Below are 22,537 nucleotides of genomic sequence, written 5' to 3'. Positions count from 1 at the left end.
GGCAACCTTGAAACGTATAGAAAACTTAAAAGAAAGGTACCTGAATTTTTTTGGAAAGCAATACTTTCCTTACCTATGGTAATAGAGCCTCAAAAAAATGTTACTCAAAGCCTTTCGATATGATGATGCAACAAAATGTATGTATGATAATCTACCGTTAGTGGCCAACTTAAGACAAAGCATTCTGTTATAGGTACGTGAGATAGTCAGTAAAGAGGAATTTGACAGGTACGATCAGCTGCTGTTGAACATGATGCTGGAGACGGATCCAAACATGGTTCGCTGCCCGCGACCTACATGCCAGTACCCGGTCACCAAAGACCAAAAAGAAAAGGTGGCCGTCTGTCCAAGTTGTAACTACGCATTCTGCGTCCTGTGCAAGAAGGGCTACCACGGAGTCGAGGATTGCGACATAAAATATTGTAAGTACCTACAACCACTATTAATATTCGCAGCTCCCGAAATACTCACACTTTATCATCCCAATATTTATTTCAATTTTCGTCAGATAAACTAATATGAATTTAATACTCTATTATAATGATACTGTAATTTTTATATATTATAACTAGTAGTTCTGTGAACAGTAGACCTCACGCAGTATTCTCATCCACAAGTACCTTATTGAAACTATAGACCTTATTGAAATACAGCAATAGACTGGCTTCTCCACACATCTGTGTAATCACTTGTCAGCTGATTTATGATGAATAATTCTATAGTCTGATTTTTACTCTTATATTGGCGTATGAAGGAGGCTCCTTTTTCCTTTTATATTATCCTTGAAATGTAAAATTTCCAAAAACCTTGTATATATGTCGACGCGCAATTAAAAAAGGAACATACCTGTCAAATTTCATGAAAATCTATTACCGCGTTTCGCCGTAAATGCGCAACATTTAAACATTTAAACTTCAAGAGAAATGCCAAACCGTCGACTTGAATCTTAGACCTCACTTTGCTCGGTCAACTAATAATTGTACTCCCTATTCCATTTTTAACACAAGCAAGTTTATCAAAACAAATTCTCAAGTGTTTTTTGTTTTGTAGAATTTGAAAATTAATAATTCCTTTTCCTTTTTTCTCAGTTGTTGGTTTTAGCAAACAGAAACAGATAACTATTTGAACATTACTATTAATAACCGATATTATATTGTCTGTGGTTCTTGTTTGGCCCTGGTTTACATAGTCCACTGAAATTGTACACCACAAAGGTGAGGTAGTAAATTTCTCCTCGGATTTATTTATATAATAGTTGTTTCTATCGGTTTATTGATGTGTGGGATCTTCATTTCACAGATGAGGAGAAAGCATTAGTGAAAGAGTATTTGGGAGCTGATAGAAAGAAAAAATTGCTAATGAAAGCTAAATATGGAAAGAAACTGGTCAGATTGGTTAACACATCACTCAATGAAAAATGGCTTGGAGAAAACAGTAAAAGATGTCCCAAATGTAGGGCGTCCATTGAGGTCAGTAATTTTAAACTTTTTTTATTGATTACATTCATTTATTTATTTGATAATACATGCCATTCATTCGCATATTGCAAATATTTTTACTATCCCTTAAAAAGTAAAATTTTCATAGTTTTAATTTCTTTTTTTCAATGTACTCATCTCATCTTTGTATGATTTATTAGTATCTTTGAATGTGAATAACTTCAAAACGGTTTCATATAATTATCAAAGTGTGCTTATTGCTAATACTTTTCTTTTGAAATTCTGCATTGAAATCATTTTTCATATAACCATCTTATCATTTAGAAAAAAAAAATCATGTTGGACTTGGAATCCAAGATGGCGAACAAAAATTTTTAAACAACAGAAAAGTAGTTTTTCAATTCGAATAGGATCCCAATGAAACCTACTGTCAAATTATTGTTGTAAAAGAAATATTTAGCTTTTTCCACAATTTTCACCAACCCTGTATGTAATCTTCATCAATCATGTTTTATCATTTAAACACAATTTATTTTATTTTTTCCAGAAATCGGCAGGATGTAATAAAATGGTCTGCAATCTTTGCAGAAGCATTTTTTGTTGGATCTGCCTTGATCTGTTAGATGACAATGAACCTTACAGACATTTTTATGACAGGAAATCTCCCTGCTACAATAAGCTCTTCGATGGTGTTGCACCTGATCATGATGCTTTTTTGAAGAGGATGTATTTTTCGAGGATGAAGTTGTCTAGAATGAAGTTGTCCAAAGTTAAGTGATTGGACGACACGACTGAGTTTTTAAAAATTGAAACTTTATTAACACTACAACTACAGAAAATACCGAATTAAAGAATTTCGGGAGCCAAGTGCTCTCGTCAAGAGTTTGAGTAGAACTAAATGAAAATAATTAATTGAGACATAAAGAAGACAATGCATAGTCAGCTATATTCTATAACAATGGGGTTGTATACTACTACTATAGATATTTAACTCCTCCACCCCTAGACTGAAGCTGTCCTCAGCGATCAGAATTTTGGGTTTGGAGGCAAGGCCCAAGAACAAATGTTGGGGCTTGCGAATTTGCTGCTACATTAACATTTCTACAATGATTATTTTGTAAAGAAGTTACATATTTAATAAAGTTATATAATTTAAATACAATAAATATACTAAGAATAACAATGAAACATATAATAAAAATCCAAATATAATAAGTATCATCTTTTGCAATGCTAAGTTCTTCTATTGCTAGTAGTGGCAATCTTAATATTTGCTTCATGTATAATATCAAATGAAAAGTTTGTTTTCAATTTACGAAATGGAACTTCAGATGGGATTGATATATCACTATCCCAATATTCATGTATTTTAGGATGTTCGAATAACTGTTCTGACTTATTAAGATACAATAATTGAGTTGATTTTGGATATTATGTAGTGTTTTGTTTGTCTGATAAAATAATAGCTTTGTCAATTTTGTACAGTAGATATTGATTGATAATTGGAATGAATTTTACAAAAGAAGCAGATTCATTAATTACTAATTGTTTACAGTGTTCTAATTTCTTATCTTCTAACACTTCACTTATACACTTATTTTGTATCAATGTCACATTTCTGCAGTAGTAGTTGTCACACAAAAATTCACATTTACCAGATAAAATTTCGTCATATCTCAGGATAAGGGAAGGATATTCATGAATGGTGGTAACTTCAGTATTACGATAAACAGGATAGGATAATAAGAAGGTTTCATAAGTAGGTGATTTTAAAGGGAATTCAATGAAGTAGGATATATATTCTTTATATATTGAGCAGTGTACTTTTGCTAATTGCCATAACACTTCTGGTTCTTCAGAAATCAATTTTACATTAGATTCAGAAATAATATTATTTATTTCTTTATGGGATAATATACTAGAATGTAGAATATTCAATCTAAAAAACTCCAAACTAGTATCTAAATCACTTATTTTATTAAAGAGCAAACTTAAGAGGCATGTCTAGGAAGGCTGTTCAAAAAGTGTAGTACTAGGTAAATTTAACTGATGAGATGGGGAACGGGGTGAAAAAGCATGCTGGCTCACAAACATTGGTCTTCATAGCTCTACTCTCTCTCAATCGATGCGCTCTCTCACACATCAGTCTTCTCTTTCTAGAGAAAGAAGTTCATTACTTCAGTACCACCACTATCACAATTGACACGCGCACTCACGCTCACATCAGTCTTCTCTTCCTAGAAAAGAGGCGCACTAAGAAATCTTTTGGCGATATTTTAACTCTAAGGGTGGTTTTTAAGTGTTTAAAGTTCGACTTTCAGCATGTATATTCTTCTTATTCCAATATCTTAAAATTATAATTGAAATGTCCATACCATAATTATGTTATATAGAACTATAATCTAGAGAGAGTACCTCTTCGAAACAGTTCTGTGGGTAGATGACACAAGCTGACAAGTCATGATTTGTAAACTTTTCAGGAGAGCAATTTGAAAGTTTGGCATAGCTGCAAAAATTATCTATCATATTTTTTCTTACCCATTTTTTCACTAATATAATCAGCTGATCATTGACTATTTGAATATAAAATATCAAGGAATAAAACATTTATTTAAATTAACTATTGAGGATTTTTGTTAGTGATGCAGAGATATCATGTTTTGCCATCTGCCAAATGTTTCAAATCACAATGTAACAGTATAGGAAATATCTTCAAAATCGATTATTGAGAAATTTGAATATATTTTTCAATAATTAATTGATATTATTTACAAGTTATTATTGATCAAGTTAAACAAACTTGAACTGTTTGCAAAGTTGTATGGGTTATGTAGTTCTCAATAGAGGTTATTGATTTTCAGATTTTATAATAGCCTACCAGTACATACACTTATCAAATTTTGCCATCTTTTGAAAATTGGATTATAATACAAACCGGTAGAAGAGTGTTGAGATATATGTACTTATCAATATTTGTCAACTTGGGGTTTAGAAGAAAATGCTCTATCAGGCTTGAGCAAGGCCTATATCTCAGCTATACAACATATTTAGTTACTAGCAGGTAACCCGTGCTTCGCAAGGGTCTTTCTTGAAACTTGACGTAATGAAATCTAGAAGAATTCAAAATAGGCCTATGTACAGTGAGTCAGTCATTCTATCAGGGCTCGAAAAATTTTGAAATTTTAATCAAATAAAACTGGAAGAATATAATTTCTTTATGTAAATAACAACACCTTCATTGAAAGACATATTAACTGCATGCGTTTTCATATTACCGATACAGCATTGATGAAACTGTAGACGTTAATTTAGCATTTGTCTCAAAAATTGTTCTAGCTGAAAAATTAATAATCCATGCCACGTGTAGGCCTAAACATTGCATCAGGAAAACGAAGTTTCAAAACTATGTTTTTCAGGTAGAAAGCAATATAGAAACAGATGTACCTCTTTTAATTTCGACCATATGATTTGGTGATTTTTTAATGAAATCGAATGTACCATTAATGGAATTTAAACATTAAATCTGAAAAATTTAAAAGGAAAATTAAAATTTGGGCTTCCAGGTGCACGAGATTGATATTTTTAGAATCTATGTGCAAAATTTGGAAATCTAAATCATTCCCGTTTTTCCGGTATGCAATCCACAAGTTGACATGTTTTGAAACGAACACACGAACAAACACAACCCTACTCTCTCTTATTATATAGATACCATCTTATAGATCTAATTTTTCTGAACACAACCATATGCATAACTCAATATGTTCAAAAATGTGACTTATCAACTTGTGTCATCTACCCACAGAGTTGTTCTGGTAACTAAATTAAAAATTTTGTCAGATTGGCATTAAGTTGAGTTGACTTTGTTAGGTTGGCACCAAGTTGAAGATTGAAATGCATTTATCCAGGACCTCCTAAATACCAATTTATCCAGTACCTCCTAAATACCTATTTAGGAGGTCCTGATTTATCGCGGAAAAATTGATTGGGTACTGCTACTTCAATCAGAGCTATTCCTGGGAATATTATATTACTACTAGCCGTCAGGCTCGCTTCGCTCGCCATGTCCGTCTAGCCAGGGGGCTCCGCCCCTGGACCCCCGACTGGATTGTCCAAGAATGAGATCAGCAGGCTAGCTTCGCTCGCCTGCATTTTTCATTTGAGCATTTTTATCATAATATGTTACGACGATCCAGTCGGGGGTACAGACTAAATGTCAGGCTAAACGGATATGGCAAGCGAAGCAAGCCTGACGACCAGTATTATATAGATACAGTAAGTGCTGAAGGCTGTTAATAAAAATGGTTCATGCATAGACAAATGAAAATCATGATTCTTCATTCTTGAGATTTAAATATATTTATTTTGATTCTAGATAGGAATTAATTTTTCCAGTAATGATATTGTTTGGAGTACATGATCAAATATTTCAATGTATTTATGTATATTATCAGGGAAAATCACAAACAAAAAATGATTCCAATAATATAATAAATCAAATCAAATCTAATTGGTTTTTATTAACCATGATAACATGAAACAGCTGTTATATAGCTAAGGTGAACGTTATACTTTCGAGCTCAAAATTTAAGTGGTTTTATTCTTTATTTTGTGAATTTAACGTTTTTTTTATGTTTTTACAAAAGTTTTACTATCAATCTATCAAAATTTAAAATTGTTTGTTTTATTCTAATCTATACTCTCAGATTGTGATTTGGTGTAGAAAATTGAAATGGACATAACCTATGTATGATATTTGCACAATTTGAAACTGAATTAGGAAATTGAAAAAGTTTTGGGCAATAACCTGTTTTTTCTTTCCCGATCATTATATTGTTTTTGGTAATCTAATAAATAAATAAATAATTAACAGGGCACAAAAATTCAAATCATACAACAACGCTAAATATTATAACGCTACAATGATTCATAAGCATAGTTTTATTCAGAAGCAAAGTACTTGTGACTGTATTAGCACGATTCAGAACTGGGCTAATATACGGTAGCAAATATTACGAGAAGTACCTAATTCCTGATTCACCAAAACAAGTGCAGATCACCATGTACAACGGCCTGTAAACAACTGAACAATGGACAGTTGATAACTGTCTATTTTTCTATTTTATAAACAATCGAATTCATTTCTGGTCAATTATGAATTTAATAGAATCTACCGCGCAGGCGCCAGCAGGCGCCTAAACCCAAAAAAAAGTTATGATTCATATAAGCATAATTTTATTCAGAAGCAAAGTATTTGTGATTCTGCACGATTCAGAAAACATTCCAAACAAGAAGATCGTCAGTCGTTACAATATTGACCCTATTGGAAACCCCCCCTCGCTACTATGACAAGGACGCAGTCTGCTCAATCTCCCCCCCCCCAACGTTACCACTCCTGGACAATGACAATGTACAGTGTTATACTGTACATTAGTTTTTGCATTTCACCTTTCTTCCAATTGAATACTTGTACCCTATTACCACTTCAAAGAAAGTAAATGTAAATGAAAAAAAAGTGAACAGAGAATTGGCTTATCTTGGAAATCTTGCAGTATACTAAAAGTATTTTTTTTATTGCAGAAATTTTCGTTGAAGCATGAACTATTATTCATTCATATTATCCAATAACTTACTTTTTCTCGAGAATTTAGGAATGATTGGTTGTTTTCTAATTACAGTATAAGAAAAAAACATGTAAAACTTGATCTCTCCAAAACTAAATTTTTCCCGGGTAGTATCATGTAAAGTTCTTGGGTTGAATTTGAATTGCCATGCATGGCCCAACATGGATAATAAAGAATTCGATGAGAGAAGAATGAACCATGTCTCCAAAATAGCTGTACAAATAGAATATAGTACAGATTTCATGTGATATTGAAATGAAATGGGAATAAATAATAATATGGATGTCAAACTACTGTATAAGCATATAGAATAATAGAGCATATTATATGAATATAGTATATAACATAAAACACAATAGCGCAGACAAGAAGACGGGCAATATCTCATTGAACAAAAACAATCAATTGTTTCCACAACCGAAAACCAGTTTTCCGGTGTGAGTGTGTGTACTGTATAATCATAGCAGTTGGGACTGTGTTAGTGAGTTCGACCACACTTTTTCGAAAGGCTAGTAGGGAATTGAAGCTTTCTCGATTGCGAGTTCTTTGCAGGTACTTTGTTCTAGCGTGTTTCGGACGCTATTTTCCAACCGATAATCATGAAAATGGTACCAAATTGTTCAGAAAGATTTGGACATCTGGCGCCGTACCGCCAAATTTTGATATCACTTATCAATTTTTTCCTATTGAACGTCAAACTTTGCCAAATTTTCTCCAAGTTCATCAAATTTTAAAGTCATTTTATAGTTGGAAAATTGGAATTTGGCGGTACGGCGCCAGATGACCAAATCTTTCTGAACAATTTGCTACCATTTTCATGATTATCGGTTGGAAAATAGCGTCCGAAACACGCTAGAACGAAGTGCCTGTTTCAGCCCTTTTTCCGAATTATAACATTGCTCTTAATGAGCTAAATAAAAGGGAAAATTGCTGGTTCAGCTGTACAGTCATAGTTTCATTTGAGAGAGTTTTGAAATAATTAATAATTTTCAAATTATTCCCATGAATCTTTTTCACATCAGCATTAAAATCGTCAATGAGCCTTTTGTTTACTGAAAATTGATTCTCAATATTTTGCTGTAAGCGGTATTCATTTGACTGAACTTGAAATAATATTTTGTCATATTTTTCTTTGTCGTTCGCATCCATGTTACCGGTTACCCATGAAATAGCTGAGCCAAGTCCATTGAAAAGTCCAAGCTTATTTCTATTTTTGCTGATAATGATGTGATCTAGTTTTGTTTCTGTGTATTTTAAATGCATTGTTATGATGTCTAGACGGCCTTGATCGATATTGTGTTCACGCAAAGTGAATATTGTTCTTTTGATTGTATTTAATTCGATATGCAACATGTTTACATTAATATTATGCATGTATGTGAAGGTTTCATTTATTACGAATGAGTCCTGAATTTTGATAGCTGAGTGATGGGTGATGTTTTACTTAGATGAGTGAATGTATATCTATGTGTCGGGTTTCCTGGTGTTAGCAACGCCACAGCATCAGAAGAACAAACATTGTTACCTCAAACACATAAATTAGTTGATTTCTTTTTCTTTCGAGCTCGCTTCACTCGATTCGGGTGAAGTTTGAAGGGTCGTTTCTGAATCGCTCTTGGATTAGTAGCTAATTGAGTTTCCTTATTGTAGTTCACTTTGAAAAATTTGGGTTTTTCCTTTTTATTAAACGTTGTCTTTATGAAGGGTTCGTGAGGCATTTCAAAATCTTTTTCTCTAGTGTGATTTAAGCGATCAGTTCTATTTTGTTTTTCTTGTCCTACTTTATCTTTTACTAGTTTGTGAATAGTTTTCAGTTTTTCTAGATAGGCGTTTGTTCTTTCTTCAGCAATAAGGGGTTCCGTTATTTCATCAACATATGGATTTTTTGATACACCAAAAGTCATTTCCATAGGAGTTAGTTTCAAAGTTGAATTTATTGTGTTATTGAATGCGATAATTGCAAGCTTCATATTATCTTCGGGTTTGTTGTCTTTATTTTCCATTTGTATAGCATTAAGGAGTTCAATGAGTGTCGAGTGTGCTCGTTCCAATAAACCCTGGTAATCTGGATGTCCCGGTGTTATACTGTATAATAAGGTTCTATCTTATGTAAACACAAAAAAATCTCGAAGTCCAGCATTGTCGAATTCACGACCATTATCCATTTGGATTGTCTTAGGGCATGGAAATAGAGAAAAGTAATCATTCAAACAAAACTGTATTTCAATTTGGTTCAAACTTGTTAGTGGATATGCCATGAGTTTTTTTCGAAAAGCAATCTATTATCGTGAGGAATTTTATTCTACTGTATTGAAACGTGTCAATCTGTAATTTTTTGAAAGGTTTGTCAGGAGTAGGGGTAATTTTGTATTCAACTTGAACTGGTCTTCTATCATATTTCACTTTAGCACATACTGAACATTTATTTATGTATTCTGTAATGTCTTTAAGCATGGTAGGCCAATAGTATTCTCTTCGAATGTGGTTATAGCTTTCATTAATTCCACGGTGATACGTTTTTCCTACAATGATAATTGGTTACAACTTTTTGTTCCTCTGAATCAGTTATATCCAAATTCAGTTTCTTATATCTCCTAAGTTTCACAGAATTAAAATTAGCAATGATAACATTCTTGAAATTTTCGAAAATCATTTCATATTCTTTTTCCAATAGACCTGTCCTGGAGCAAAGTATCCCATAACGTGTGTTGGGTTTCAAGTATTGTATACACACATCATTTATTTCTTCAGGAGTGGATGAACTTTGAAGATATAGAGTAAATCTGTTTTTTGTAAAAACTTTTCTGATAACAGGTTCTTTGTTGCCACGTTCTAAAATGATTTGATTTTGTTCAACATTGATTATTTTGTCATCTTCCGCAATAACTACTTGTTCGTTCGAGCTCTCCTGTGAATGTATTGTAACTAGTCTACGATTATCAACTTCTTGTTCATTAGCATCATTATCATTAGCATCATTATCATCAGCATCATTATCATTAGCATCATTATAATTATTTGCAATATTGTCGCGATCGGAATTGTTAGTTTGTTCGGCAGATTTGCTTGCATGTTGAAGAAAATCGTCAAGTGTGACGGTGTCTACTGAGGGAATGTCTGTGTTAGTGTTAAATCTAAGCAGTTCGTCCATATCAAATTCGTGGGGGTCATCGAGATCATTGTTATTCTCGAGATCCTGTAAGTCATGATTGAAACCACGAAAACCACTTTCGAACCCTTGGAAAGGTTCGTCTTCATCATTTTCCATCATGTGAACGTCAGCTGGGCGTATTCTTGAAAGAGCGTCCGCTACTTGGTTTGATTTTCCTTCCACATACTGGATTTCTTCTAGAAAGAGTTTCATACGAATTAATTTTGAATTTGGTTCTTTAATGCTGTCGAGCCATTGAAGAGGTTTGTGATCGGTTTCGATTATGAATTTTCTACCATAGAGGTATGGTCGAAAATGTTTGCATGACCAGACTATAGCTAATAATTCTTTCTCAATCATAGAAAGATTTTCTTCATGACGATTAAGTGTACGAGAAGCATATGCAATGGGTAAGGTTTTACCATTGAATTTTTGTGATAACACTGAACCTATAGCATAATTGCTAGCATCACAAGTCAGAATAAATGTTTTTGTGAAGTCAGGTAGCTGTAAAATTGGATCGTTTTGTAATAGAAGTTTTAATGTTTCGAATGACTTTTGATATTCTGGATTGTTTGGATTGATTTTAACATATTTTTTTCAAGGCGTGTGTGAGAGGTTTTGCAATCTTAGCGTAATCTTATATCATTTTTCGATAATAGCCTGTCAATCCTAGAAATTGCCTAATTTCTTTTTCAGTTTTTGGGATTGGAAAGTTCTTAATAGCTTCTAGCTTTGAAGGATTGTGTTGAATTCCGCGTTCGGATATGATATGTCCTAAGTATAGTAATTCTCGTTTAAAAAACTCTGTTTTGTCCAGTTGGATTTTTAGATTATGATCTCTAAGTTGTTTGAAAACTGATTTTAGATGTTTCAAGTGTTCCTCGAGATTATCGGAAAACACAATTATGTCATCCATGTAGACTAACACATTGGGCATTCTGGAAAACAAAATGTTCATTGCACGTTGGAAAGTAGCTGGGGCGTTCTTTAATCCAAACGGCATTCTCAAAAATTCATAATATCCGTTCTTAGTTGTAAAGGCAGTTTTTGGAATTGATTCCTTTTCCATTTGAATTTGATGGAATCCAGAAGCTAGATCTATCGTTGAAAATTAGGTAGCCCTACAAATTTTTCCAAATAAGTCCTCAATATTTGGGAGGGGATATTTGTCTTCAATCGTTAATCATTAATCATCGTTATCATTAATCTTCCTGTAATCTAAAACGACATATATTTTACGTTTACCGGAGGCGTCTGGTTTTTTGGGCACTACCCAAATTGGACTGTTATATGGGGAGTTGGAATGTTGAATTATTTTATTCTGAAGAGGTTGTCAATTTCTAATTCAACGTCCTTCCTGAACACTTGAGGGGATCTATAATTTTTAGAATATACAAGGATTTCGTCAGTAGTGTTGATTTTAAATTTAAACAGATTAGTACTACTTGTCAATTCATCATGTTCACGTTTGATGATTTCAGGAAAATTCCGTATTAGATTTATGATATGTTTCCGCTCTTCGACATTCATATGGTCCGTCCGAAGAAGTTTGGTAATTTCTCTCATAATATCCGATTTGTTTGATACATCTGAGTTATCAATTTCAACATGGGCAAAAATGTTTTTTTGGCTCTCAATCTTTTCTAGTCCTTGGCCTATGGCCTCAGACTTGAAAACCATTTCGAGCCGGAAAAGTCTCATTTTCGGCCCTAGGTGCGAAATATACTATTTTGTGAAGTCAGGTAGCTGTAAAATTGGATCGTTTTGTAATAGAAGTTTCAATGTTTCAAATGACTTTTGATATTCTGGATTGTTTGGATTGATTTTAACATCTTTTTTCAAGGCGTGTGTGAGAGGTTTTGCAATCTTAGCGTAATCTTTTATCATTTTTCGATAATAGCCTGTCAATCCTAGAAATTGCCTAATTTTTTTCCAGTTTTTGGGATTGGAAAGTTCTTAATAGCTTCTAGCTTTGAAGGATTGGGTTGAATTCCACGTTCGGATATGATATGTCCTAAGTATAGTAATTCTCGTTTAAAAAACTCTGTTTTGTCCAGTTGGATTTTTAGATTATGATCTCTAAGTTGTTTGAAAACTGATTTTAGATGTTTCAAGTGTTCCTCGAGATTATCGGAAGTAGATATAAAATGGCGACTCTGGGACACAAGTGTCCCAGAGTCGCCATTCACCTCAAGGTCATCCAGGTCAACCACCTCAACCTCAAGGTCATCCAGGTCAACCACCCTAACCTCAAGGTCATCCAGGTCAACCACCTTAACCTCAAGGTCATCCAGGTCAACCACCTTAACCTCAAGGTCATCCAGGTCAACCACCCTAACCTCAAGGTCATCCAGGTCAACCACCTTAACCTCAAGGTCATCCAGGTCAACCACCCCAACCTCAAGGTCATCCAGGTCAACCACCCTAACCTCAAGGTCATCCAGGTCAACCCCTAACCTCAAGGTCATCCAGGTCAACCACCTTAACCTCAAGGTCATCCAGGTCAACCACCCTAACCTCAAGGTCATCCAGGTCAACCACCTTAACCTCAAGGTCATCCAGGTCAACCACCTCAACCTCAAGGTCATCCAGGTCGACCACCCTAACCTCAAGGTCGTCCAGGTCAACCACCCTAACTCAAGGTCAAAAAAAAAAAAAATTGAAAAAAAAATTAAAAAAAAAAATAAAAAAAAAAAAAAAATAAAAAAAAAATTGAAAAAAAAATTAAAAAAATTTGTGTGAGAGACAATGCTTATACCTGGGCAATAAATATTCAACTTTTGGAGAGAATGGTGATGAAATTGTGCTGACTGACCCTGTAGATCAGGAAGAAAAGACCTTCACAGCTACATTGGGACTTTGTGAGTTGATTTTCAAGAAGAATCCAAATCGTGTATTAGTTGAATCTGCTGACAGACAGGCCTATGGAGAAATATTGAACTGGACCAGTGTGTACAGACAGAACAATGATCCAAGAGGTGAGATTGTTAACTACAACAAAGCCAAGTATAAGAATACAATCAACGCCTTTTGGATGATAGCAGAGATGGTGGTCAAAGACATTCTGAGAGACAAGTGACTGGGAGAGGATCTATTGCTCCAAGGCGTGATTTTAGTAAGGGAAAAGTCAGAAGATCTATAGAGGAAGAGCTGTTCTGTCAGCTATCAAGGGAGCTGCTGGTACAATAGTTAATAAGGCAATCGACATTCTACCAGTTGAACTTCATATCCCTGGCTATCAATACTGTGGACCAGGAACAAAACTTCAGAAGCGATTAGCACAAGGTGATCCAGGAATCAACAAACTTGATCAGGCTTGTAAGGAGCATGATATTGCCTATTCCAGAGTGGTGATACAGCAAGCAGAGCAGTAGCAGACAGCATCTTGGCAGAGAGAGCCTGGGACAGAGTGAGATCTGATGATGCAGGGGTGTTGGAAAAAGCTGCAGCACTAGCAGTCACCAACATTATGAAGGCTAAGGCAAAATTGGGGGAGGTATGAAAAGATCATTGAAGGAAGTCAGCAGGGTGGTTGAGAAGGGGAAGAAACAAAAGATTCAACCATCAAAGAAAAAATCAATGAAAGGAGGTCGAGGTCTTTACTTGAGACATCAGAAACCAAAGGTTGGTACAGGTCTTACTTGAGACAGCAGAGATCAAAAGTTGGTGAAGGTCTTTACTTGAGAAAGCAGAGAACAGCAACACCTTAGACATTATATTGAGGTACAATCAAAATCATAATGCTATATAAATATGGATATATATTGGATACATAGCAGATTAGATTCATTGTGCTGGAATCATCTGTGGAGAATAGACATTTTGTTGATCAACTGTGTATCTAGAACAATAGAGAAGATGGTACTCCTATTCTCAAAGTGGGCCGACTATGGTGAGACAAATTTACCATCAATCTCCCCATTTGATCTGAAGGTGGTTGAGGATCATGTAGAAGATGAGGAAGAGGAAACTGATATGGAGGAGGACAATGAGTAGAGGTGGAAGAGGAAGAGGAAGAGGAGGAGGAGGAGGAGGGGGAGGAAGAGGAAGAGGAGGAGGAGGAGGAGGATGATGTAGTGGTGAGACATACTACTACACCTATACTTTTGACTCGAAGGAGCATCAATTACCTGAAGGAAAGAGGTTGTGAGGTGATTCAACATCAATGACAGGGTATTGTCTCCAACTGAAACAGTGTTCTAGAGGTATCATGAATATCATCGAAGACTATCAGACAACATAGAAGACTTACCAAGGACTAGTGCTGGAAAAGGAGTCTACTACTGGGACATCACCTGCTTGACATGGACCAAGGAGAAACATCATGGATACATCACTTTTCTGCACACTCAATATGATAAACAACTTGGATTTTGGAACAGAGATATACCTGCTTGTAGTAAACTTTTCAATGAAATGGATGTTGAATTGATCAATAAATAGCTAATTGTATTCCAAACTGTTTACTTATTACCTACCATCTCCTTAGATATAGTTTAGCTATAAGTATATTCTGAGTGCCACTGACTGCACTCAGAATGCTCATGCTCAGCCGACGGGACAATTGCCAGCCGCAGCAGGTCGACTGTTGGTGGCGGTCAGACGACCGGCGAGGCGACCGGCGGGGCGACTGGTGGCCGGGCGACCGGTGGCGGCCAGGGCGACCAACGGCGGCGGCCAGGGCGACCAATGGCGGCGGCCGGACGACCGGCGGCAGCGGCCGGACGACCGGCGGCGGCGGCCGGACGACCGGTGGTGGGGCGACCGGTGGGGCGACCGGCGGCGGCCAGACGACCAGTGGGGTGACTGGTGGCAGCCGGGGGACCGGTGGTGGGGCGACCTGCAGGGCGACCGGCAGCGGCCGGGCGACGGTGGCGGGGGCAAACGGCGGGGCAACCGGCGGCCAGGCGATCGGTGGCGGCCGGATGACCAGTGGCGGGGCGACCGGTGGCGGCCGGGCGGGCGGGTGGCGGGGTGACTGGCAGTGGTGGGCCAGTCTACCCACTACATACAAAAATATATCCTCTGGTTCTGTTGATACTGACCTTTAATACTTACCTTTACCGCCTTGGATTCGAGCCTAGAACCTCCAACTTGGGGAGCTGACTTGCTAACCACTACCCATAGAGGATTATGTTTAAAGACTTAAATTATATGAAATATTATACTTCTTCATACTAATGTTAACGAAGAATTGAGAAGTGAGTCATGATGGGGTGGCATTGTCATAGACCTTTTGACAAGGAAGGTTATCACCACCACCACCACCACTGCTCCTGAGTTCAGAGCCCCGAGTTCAGAGCCCCAAGTTCAGAGAGTTCAGAGCCCAGAGTTCAGAGTTCAGAGCCCTAAGTTCAGAGAGTTCAGTGCCCCAAGTTCAGAGTTCATAGCCCAAGTTCAGAGTTCATAGCCCCGAGTTCATTTTTTTTCCATTTATTCCCGATTTTATGTGGTTTTTTTTTTGAATTTTTTTTTTTTTTTTTTTTTTTTTTTTTCTTTTTTTTCTTTTTTCTTTCAAACAAATACATGAAAATCACACACACACGTACTGGTGGCACCACACGTATTGGGACACAACTGTACAAGACACAATGTCCCACTCCTTATAGAACAACTCCTTTTATACCCCAGTTCAGGATCCGGAGGGAATTTTTTTCCCTTTTTCCTTTTTTACCATTTATTTCAATTTTATGTGTTTTTAATTTTTTTATTTTTTTTTATTTTTTTTTTCTGACCTTGAGGTTAGGGTGGTTGACCTGGATGACCTTGAGGTTAGGGTGGTTGACTGGATGACCTTGAGGTTAAGGTGGTTGACCTGGATGACCTTGAGGTTAAGGTGGTTGACCTGGATGACCTTGAGGTTAGGGTGGTTGACTGGATGACCTTGAGGTTAAGGTGGTTGACCTGGATGACCTTGAGGTTAGGGTGGTTGACCTGGATGACCTTGAGGTAGGGTGGTTGACCTGGATGACCTTGAGGTTAGGGTGGTTGACCTGGATGACCTTGAGGTGAATGGCGACTCTGGGACACTTGTGTCCCAGAGTCGCCATTTTATATCTACTATCAGAAAACACAATTATGTCATCCATGTAGACTAACACATTGGGCATTCTGGAAAACAAAATGTTCATTGCACGTTGGAAAGTAGCTGGGGCGTTCTTTAATCTTAATCCAAACGGCATTCTCAAAAATTCATAATAACCGTTCTCAGTTGTGAAGGCAGTTTTTGGAATTGATTCCTTTTCCATTTGAATTTGATGGAATCCAGAAGCTAGACCTATCGTTGAAAAATAGGTAGCCCTACCAATTTTTCCAAATAAGTCCTCAATATTTGGGAGGGGATATTTGTCTTCAATTGTTTTATCATTAATCTTCCTGTAATCTAAAACGACACGTATTTTACGTTTACCGGAGGCATCTGGTTTTTTGGGCACTACCCAAATTGGACTGTTATATGGGGAGTTGGAATGTTGAATTATTTTATTCTGAAGAAGTTTGTCAATTTCTAATTCAACGTCCTTCCTGAACACTTGAGGGGATCTATAATTTTTAGAATATACAGGGATTTCGTCAGTAGTGTTGATTTTAAATTTCAACAGATTAGTACTACTTGTCAATTCATCATGTTCACGTTTGATGATTTCAGGAAAATTCTGTATTAGATTTATGATATGTTTCCGCTCTTCGACATTCATATGGTCTGTCCGAAGAAGTTTGGTAATTTCTCTCATAATATCCGATTTGTTTGATACATCTGAGTTATCAATTTCATCATTGTCAAAAATAGTTTCTAATTCTTCTATCTCCATTGGCTCGGGGCTTATGGTCATGAGATCATTGGAATACACTACGCACTTTTTACATCTATTTTCTTCTAGACTAACAATACTTTCTTCAACGTAATAACTTTCATGAGAAACAGCTTTAAGTAGTCCTGTCTTGAGATTAGGAATCGACCTAACTGGTACAACAGTAACAACATTAAATCCTGGTTTCAATTGAATTTGTTCATAAGAGTTAATCACTGATAACAACGGTTTCGAAATAGTACAATAATCTAACGTGTTGTTTGTATAATTTACATTGGCTTTGAATTCTTTCAAAGTTTCGTGACCTAATAAGATATCGTATATTGTCGAAAAGTCATACACGTACATCTTGGTTTGTGAACTTCCTGGAAACACAGTATTTGAGTTCATAAAAATGTATTCATTTCCACCACTTTCACCGGCTGGTGTTTTTACTACGAACTTTTCTTTATATCTGGTCACATTGGGTGGTATGATAGAGGGGTTCACATAGTTCTTTGACGACCCAGTGTCAACCATCCATTTACGGTTAGCGTGGTCATCAAAATATGGGAGCGACTTATTTATGATATTCAATTCAAATTTTTTGGGGGTGTTTCCGCTGAGTATGTTGGGCCTACCCCTAAAAAATGAGCCTGCATGTTGTTGAATGCTTCAGTAAGTGAAGTTAGCTGGTTTTGCATGCTTTGGATTTCGTTTCCGAAAGGATGAGATGAGTTGTCTGTCAAGTCATCGTGCATTTTTTGGATTCCGTTTCCGAAAAGATTAGATGAGTTATCTGTCAAGTCATCTTGCAAATGATGCACTTCAAAGGGAGATTTTGAGTTCAGTTTGAAACGATTAGAAGGATTTGTTTGAACTGTGCGCATGCTGACAGTGCTTTGTGAATCCCACTTACTATTATGTGGTTGAGGATTGTTTTGCACAGGCCTCGGTTGATGAGGGAATTGAGCAAATTGATTTTGAGGAAAATTTTGTTGAATGTTTCTGTTCTGGGGGAATGTTTGCTGTTGGAAGAAATTCGGTACTCGAGGTTGCGAGAAGTTGTTAGAAAAAGGTCTGTTGCTTGCTTGATAAGCATGAGTGAATGTGTTTGATCGCATTGGCGTTTGATTAAAAGCTCTTGAATCAATTTTATTGATAGTTGATTTGAAGTTTAAGCTCCTTAGAACAATACTATAGTCATTAATAATCTTATGTCTAGCATCGTCAAGATCATGAATTTGGAGGATTTGCAAATGAGAGCCCAAAGTTGGATGTACTCCGTGAATCAATGTATGGGTGAGGGTTGCGTTCAATTGCTGCATTAGATTAGTCAAAAGTTCACCTTGGATACCATCTAGTTTATATTTAGTCAACACAGTTGTGCGTTTTTCATCGAGGCGATTAATGGATTCGATTGGGTGTTCATTGGAATAGGATTTCATGATAGTAATTTCCGCAATTAGGTCTGGAATGGACCTGTTGTCAGCGAAGTTTGTTTTTAGAGCGGCTATCAGCTCTGTTACAGTTGTACAATTGTTATTAAAAACAACTGATTCTGCGGGTCCTGAAAGACGGCTGCCCTGAAAAGGAGCCAGTGATTTTCTGATTTTTCGACAATGTTTTCACTGCAATAGGACACTAATAATTCATTACCAGTACTAATAAAATGTGGTAGCTTATAGCAAGTACCATCATAATGGGGTATGAATTTAAGAATGTCATGAGGAATTTGTTTCGAGATATTAGGCATTGTAGGGTTTGGTTGAGGAGGAGATATGTTGGGTTGAAGAAACAACGAATATTGAAGTGAAAGAAATTTTATTTGGGAACATGAATTATTATAAGCACATAATACAATATGTAATAGAACAGAACAATTTAGGCTGAAGTTAACCATGAACAAGAGAAGTTGAGAAGCAGAGAAGAACAAGTCCAGTTCACACTGATTGTAATTAATTTTAGCAATATGTATAGAATTGAAATCAGTGTTTGAATTAATTGTCTTTGTATTTAGATTGTAAATAATGTAAATAAATGTAATTGTGAATAAATGTTAATAATTGTAATAAATCTTCAAAATCTCTCATTCAGTGTTGCCAATGTGTTGCCAGCTATGGCGGTAAGTTTAATCATAACACCTCCCCCATCAAATGTTGTCGAGGCCTAGCGGACCCCGGATCCAAATCGGGCAGAACTGGAACCGATTCAGGAAGGCGTAAATCAGGGATATTGGTAGTCAAATCCGGTGGGATAGAAGTAGGTGTCAATTCAGGTGAAATCAAATCCGGTGTAGAAAAATCAAGTTGCTCAGGGGCCTGTGGTACAGTAGGAGAAGTCATCACAGGTGCAGGAGTCATCACAGGTGCAGGAACATTGAATTGATCTTGAAAATCTAATGTTGCATCATCATCATCTTGGAAGCCATGTGAAATTTTCCTTATTTGATCCATATGCCATCTCATGATTCCATAACGTGTCTGGATGAGAGCAATAGCACTGCCATCAAAAGAAGTGATAGAGTCTGTGTTCCATGTACAGTCAGCTGTTGTATGGTCACGGAAAGCAACTGTATCACCAATTCGTAGTCACGAATCTGGTTTGTCAGCTGGAGGTGTGACGTTTTTCATGAAATCGAGACGAGATCGTATGTCACGTCCAAACATCACTTGAGCCGGTGAAGTGCCTTTACAGCAATAAGGTGCTTTTCTGTAGCTGAGAAGGGAATTTTGAAGAGCCTGATGAATGTCTCGAGAAGGCTTGCCAAAGAGTGCTTTTCAAATTGCAGCCTCGAGCATCTGAACATACCGTTCAACTTATCCATTCGAAGCTGGATGTTTCACTGGAGTTGCCATATGTCAAATACCATTTCCTTTCAGAAATGTCTGGAATTCAGCTGAGGTGAAACAGCTGTGGTTGTCAGAAACAAGTACAGAAGGCATTACAAAACGAGCAAATGTTTCTCAGAAGAAAGGAATATTTCTTGTAGAAGATAGATTTGGAACAATGAAGACCTCGATCCACTTGGAATATGCATCCACTAAGATGAGAAAGTATTTGTTGAAAAATGGGCCAGCATGGTCCACATGAATATGTTGCCATGGAGCATCTGGTGGAAGCCACTTATGTATCACTCTAGCCGGTGATTTTGAATAGCGAATACATGCAGGACATGCTTGAGTTATGTTGGAGATGTCTCTGTCGATGTTATCCCAGTAGACATACGAGCGGGCCACAGACTTCATCTTCTGAGTGCCCAAATGTCCATCGTGTAATTCATGAAGTATCAACTTGCAAAGTGTAGAAGGAATGTATATGCGATTGCCTCGGAAAATACACCCATCCTGAATAGTATATTCCTCAGAATTCTTCAGGTTTCCCTGTACAATCGAATAGTAGAGATCCTTAGAAGCGGGATCTGACATAGTTTCCCTGGCTATGTCAGTGGCAGATACTGGAAATTCACCAAGCTGGTTGCACTGGACCACCTCAGGTTCATCTGTGATGTTGGTTGTAGACATGCTGGAAGCACGAGAAAAATAATCTGCATTTGAGTGATGATTGGTAGAACAATAAGTGATGTGATAATCAAAACCCCATAGAAATACTGCATAATGACCCAATCGAGTGACAGTCATAGTTGAAAGCGCCTTTGCTGGATTGAAGATATGTGTGAGAGGCTTTGGATCTGTCTGTAGAATAAACTGCAGTCCATAGACATAATGAAAGAATTTCTTTACTCCCCACACAATAGACAATGCTTCTTTTTCTATCTGTGGATATTTCTACATTCAAAGTCCGAGACGCATAGATAATAGGACATTCAGATCCATCAGGAAACACATGGTATAATACAGCACCAATTCCATGTGAAGCTAGAATTCCAAGTCTGCTGCTAGAATCAAAGGTTTATTTGGGTCAAAATGTGCTAAAACACGAGGAGAAGCCAATTCTTGTTTTACCAAATCAAATTGTATTTGAAGATCTTTGGTCCATTGAAATTCAACGTCTTTCTCCAGAAGATTGTAGAACTTATGTAGTAACTCGGCAGAGAAGGGAATGAAGCGTCCATAGTAATTTACTTAACCCAAGAAGGATCTCAATTCTTGAAGATTTGAAGGTGGTTTGGCATCAAGAATAGCTTGTGTTTTACTTTCGGTTTTGTGAAGGCCATATTCATCGATTCTATGACCAAGGTAAGTAATCTCAGTTTTCATTACGGTATCTTACATTTTTCCTTGTTGAGACAAAGACCATTTTCACGAAAAATCTTGAAGAACTCCTGAACATGCTTCAGATGTGTTTCAACATCCGGTGAAGTGATACTGATATCATCGAAAAATACAGAAAGATATGAAAATTTACCAAAAATAGCATCCATTCGTTTTTGCCATTTTGCTTGTGCTGAAGCTATTCCATACATTAGGCGGTTTACTTTATATAGACCTCTAGAAGTGTTGATTGTTAATATCTTTGCAGATTCATCATCAACTGCCATGTTCAAGTATGCCTGACGAACATCAAATGTCGAAAAATATTTGTTGTTGGCCATTTTAGAAATGATGTCTTCAAAATTAGGAATTGGGTAGTCATCCACTATAAGATGTTTGTTTACTGTTACCTGATAGTCGCCACACAGTCGAATGGAGCCATCTGACTTGACAATCGAAACAGTTGGTGTTGCCCATTCTGAACAGGAAATCTTGGAGATAACTTGAAGTGATTCTAGACGTTCTAACTCCCTCTCATAAGCGGCTTGGAGTGCTAGAGGTACCTTTCTGGCCTTGAAGTATTGCCAGCATCTGGTTTCAAATGAAGTGATTCCACAGTATCTTTCAGCTTTCCAATTCCTGGTGAAAATAGATCTTCATATTATTTTAAAAGCTCATTGAATTGTACAGAAATATTCTTATTTGGAACAATATTAACATCAGCAATATTAGGTAATTTAAATTTGAAAATCCAGTCACGTCCGAAAATTGAATCAAAGTTTCCATCAATTAGATATACACGACCTTCATTTGTTTGGTCCTTGTATGAAATAGTTACATCTGCTCATTTGTTTATTCTCAAGGGTGAATGATTATATGTTTTCAATGGTATATCACATTTTTGAATCACTGCCGGTATTTGAAGAACATGAAATTTGTTAGAATTGATTATTGAATATGTCGAGCCAGTATCTAATTCCATTTGAACAGGAACATTATTTAATTTCACATCTAGAATAATTTTATCATGCGGATTAGATGAAAGTTGATTTATGTGCACCACTTCATCTATATCATTGCTAGAATTTGAATCAGATATCTGCTTACACTGTCTTGGATTACTGTTAAAAGTTTTCTTTTGTTTAACAAATTGTTCTCTTTTGTTTGAGTTTTGATTCTGATATTTTTGAAATTTACCACAAACCTTCGCCAGATGTCTGGTTTTGTTACATTTATTACATTTAAATGTAATGAATTTACATTGTGGGGCAATATGGTCTCCTCCCCCACAATGAAAACATACTTTGCTTTGTTGTGA

General features: G+C 36.5%; 2 protein-coding genes across 2 annotated transcripts in view; one reads left to right on the top strand and one right to left on the bottom strand.

The window, feature by feature from the left end:
* The window catches only part of LOC120354390 (E3 ubiquitin-protein ligase RNF14-like), a 28,705-nt gene extending 9,312 nt beyond the window's left edge, over positions 1 to 19,393 (top strand). The window contains exons 3-7 of the mRNA XM_039441458.1: positions 194 to 422; positions 1,300 to 1,469; positions 1,987 to 2,165; positions 14,755 to 15,204; positions 19,123 to 19,393. Of these exons, the coding sequence (XP_039297392.1) occupies positions 194 to 422; positions 1,300 to 1,469; positions 1,987 to 2,165; positions 14,755 to 15,204; positions 19,123 to 19,393 (1,299 nt within the window). The remainder of the gene's footprint in view (positions 1 to 193; positions 423 to 1,299; positions 1,470 to 1,986; positions 2,166 to 14,754; positions 15,205 to 19,122) is intronic.
* Positions 19,394 to 19,971: 578 nt separating this feature from the next.
* On the bottom strand, positions 19,972 to 22,039 carry LOC120354389 (uncharacterized protein K02A2.6-like). The gene is made up of 2 exons (XM_039441457.1): positions 21,630 to 22,039; positions 19,972 to 20,530 (listed from the first exon to the last, which is right to left on the bottom strand). Exons 1-2 carry the CDS (start codon positions 21,659 to 21,661, stop codon positions 19,972 to 19,974), a joined length of 591 nt encoding a protein of 196 aa, XP_039297391.1. The 5' UTR covers positions 21,662 to 22,039.
* Positions 22,040 to 22,537: the final 498 nt, after the last annotated feature.

Source organism: Nilaparvata lugens, chromosome X (assembly GCF_014356525.2).
Source record: "Nilaparvata lugens isolate BPH chromosome X, ASM1435652v1, whole genome shotgun sequence".
NCBI classification, from domain to species: Eukaryota; Metazoa; Arthropoda; class Insecta; order Hemiptera; family Delphacidae; genus Nilaparvata; species Nilaparvata lugens.
The sequence above is the reverse complement of the archived record's forward strand: the minus strand, read 5'-3'. Positions and strand labels throughout refer to the sequence as shown.

What these genes read in the sequence shown, in the direction of transcription:
- LOC120354389 (XM_039441457.1), bottom strand. Translation starts at nt 21,661, where the DNA reads ATGGCTCCATTCGACTGTGTGGCGACTATCAG. An exon ending in GACTGTGTGGCGACTATCAG is followed by an intron (nt 20,531 to 21,629) that starts GTAACAGTAAAC and finishes TCGTGCTTCCAG; the next exon opens with CATGTCTACAACCAACATCA.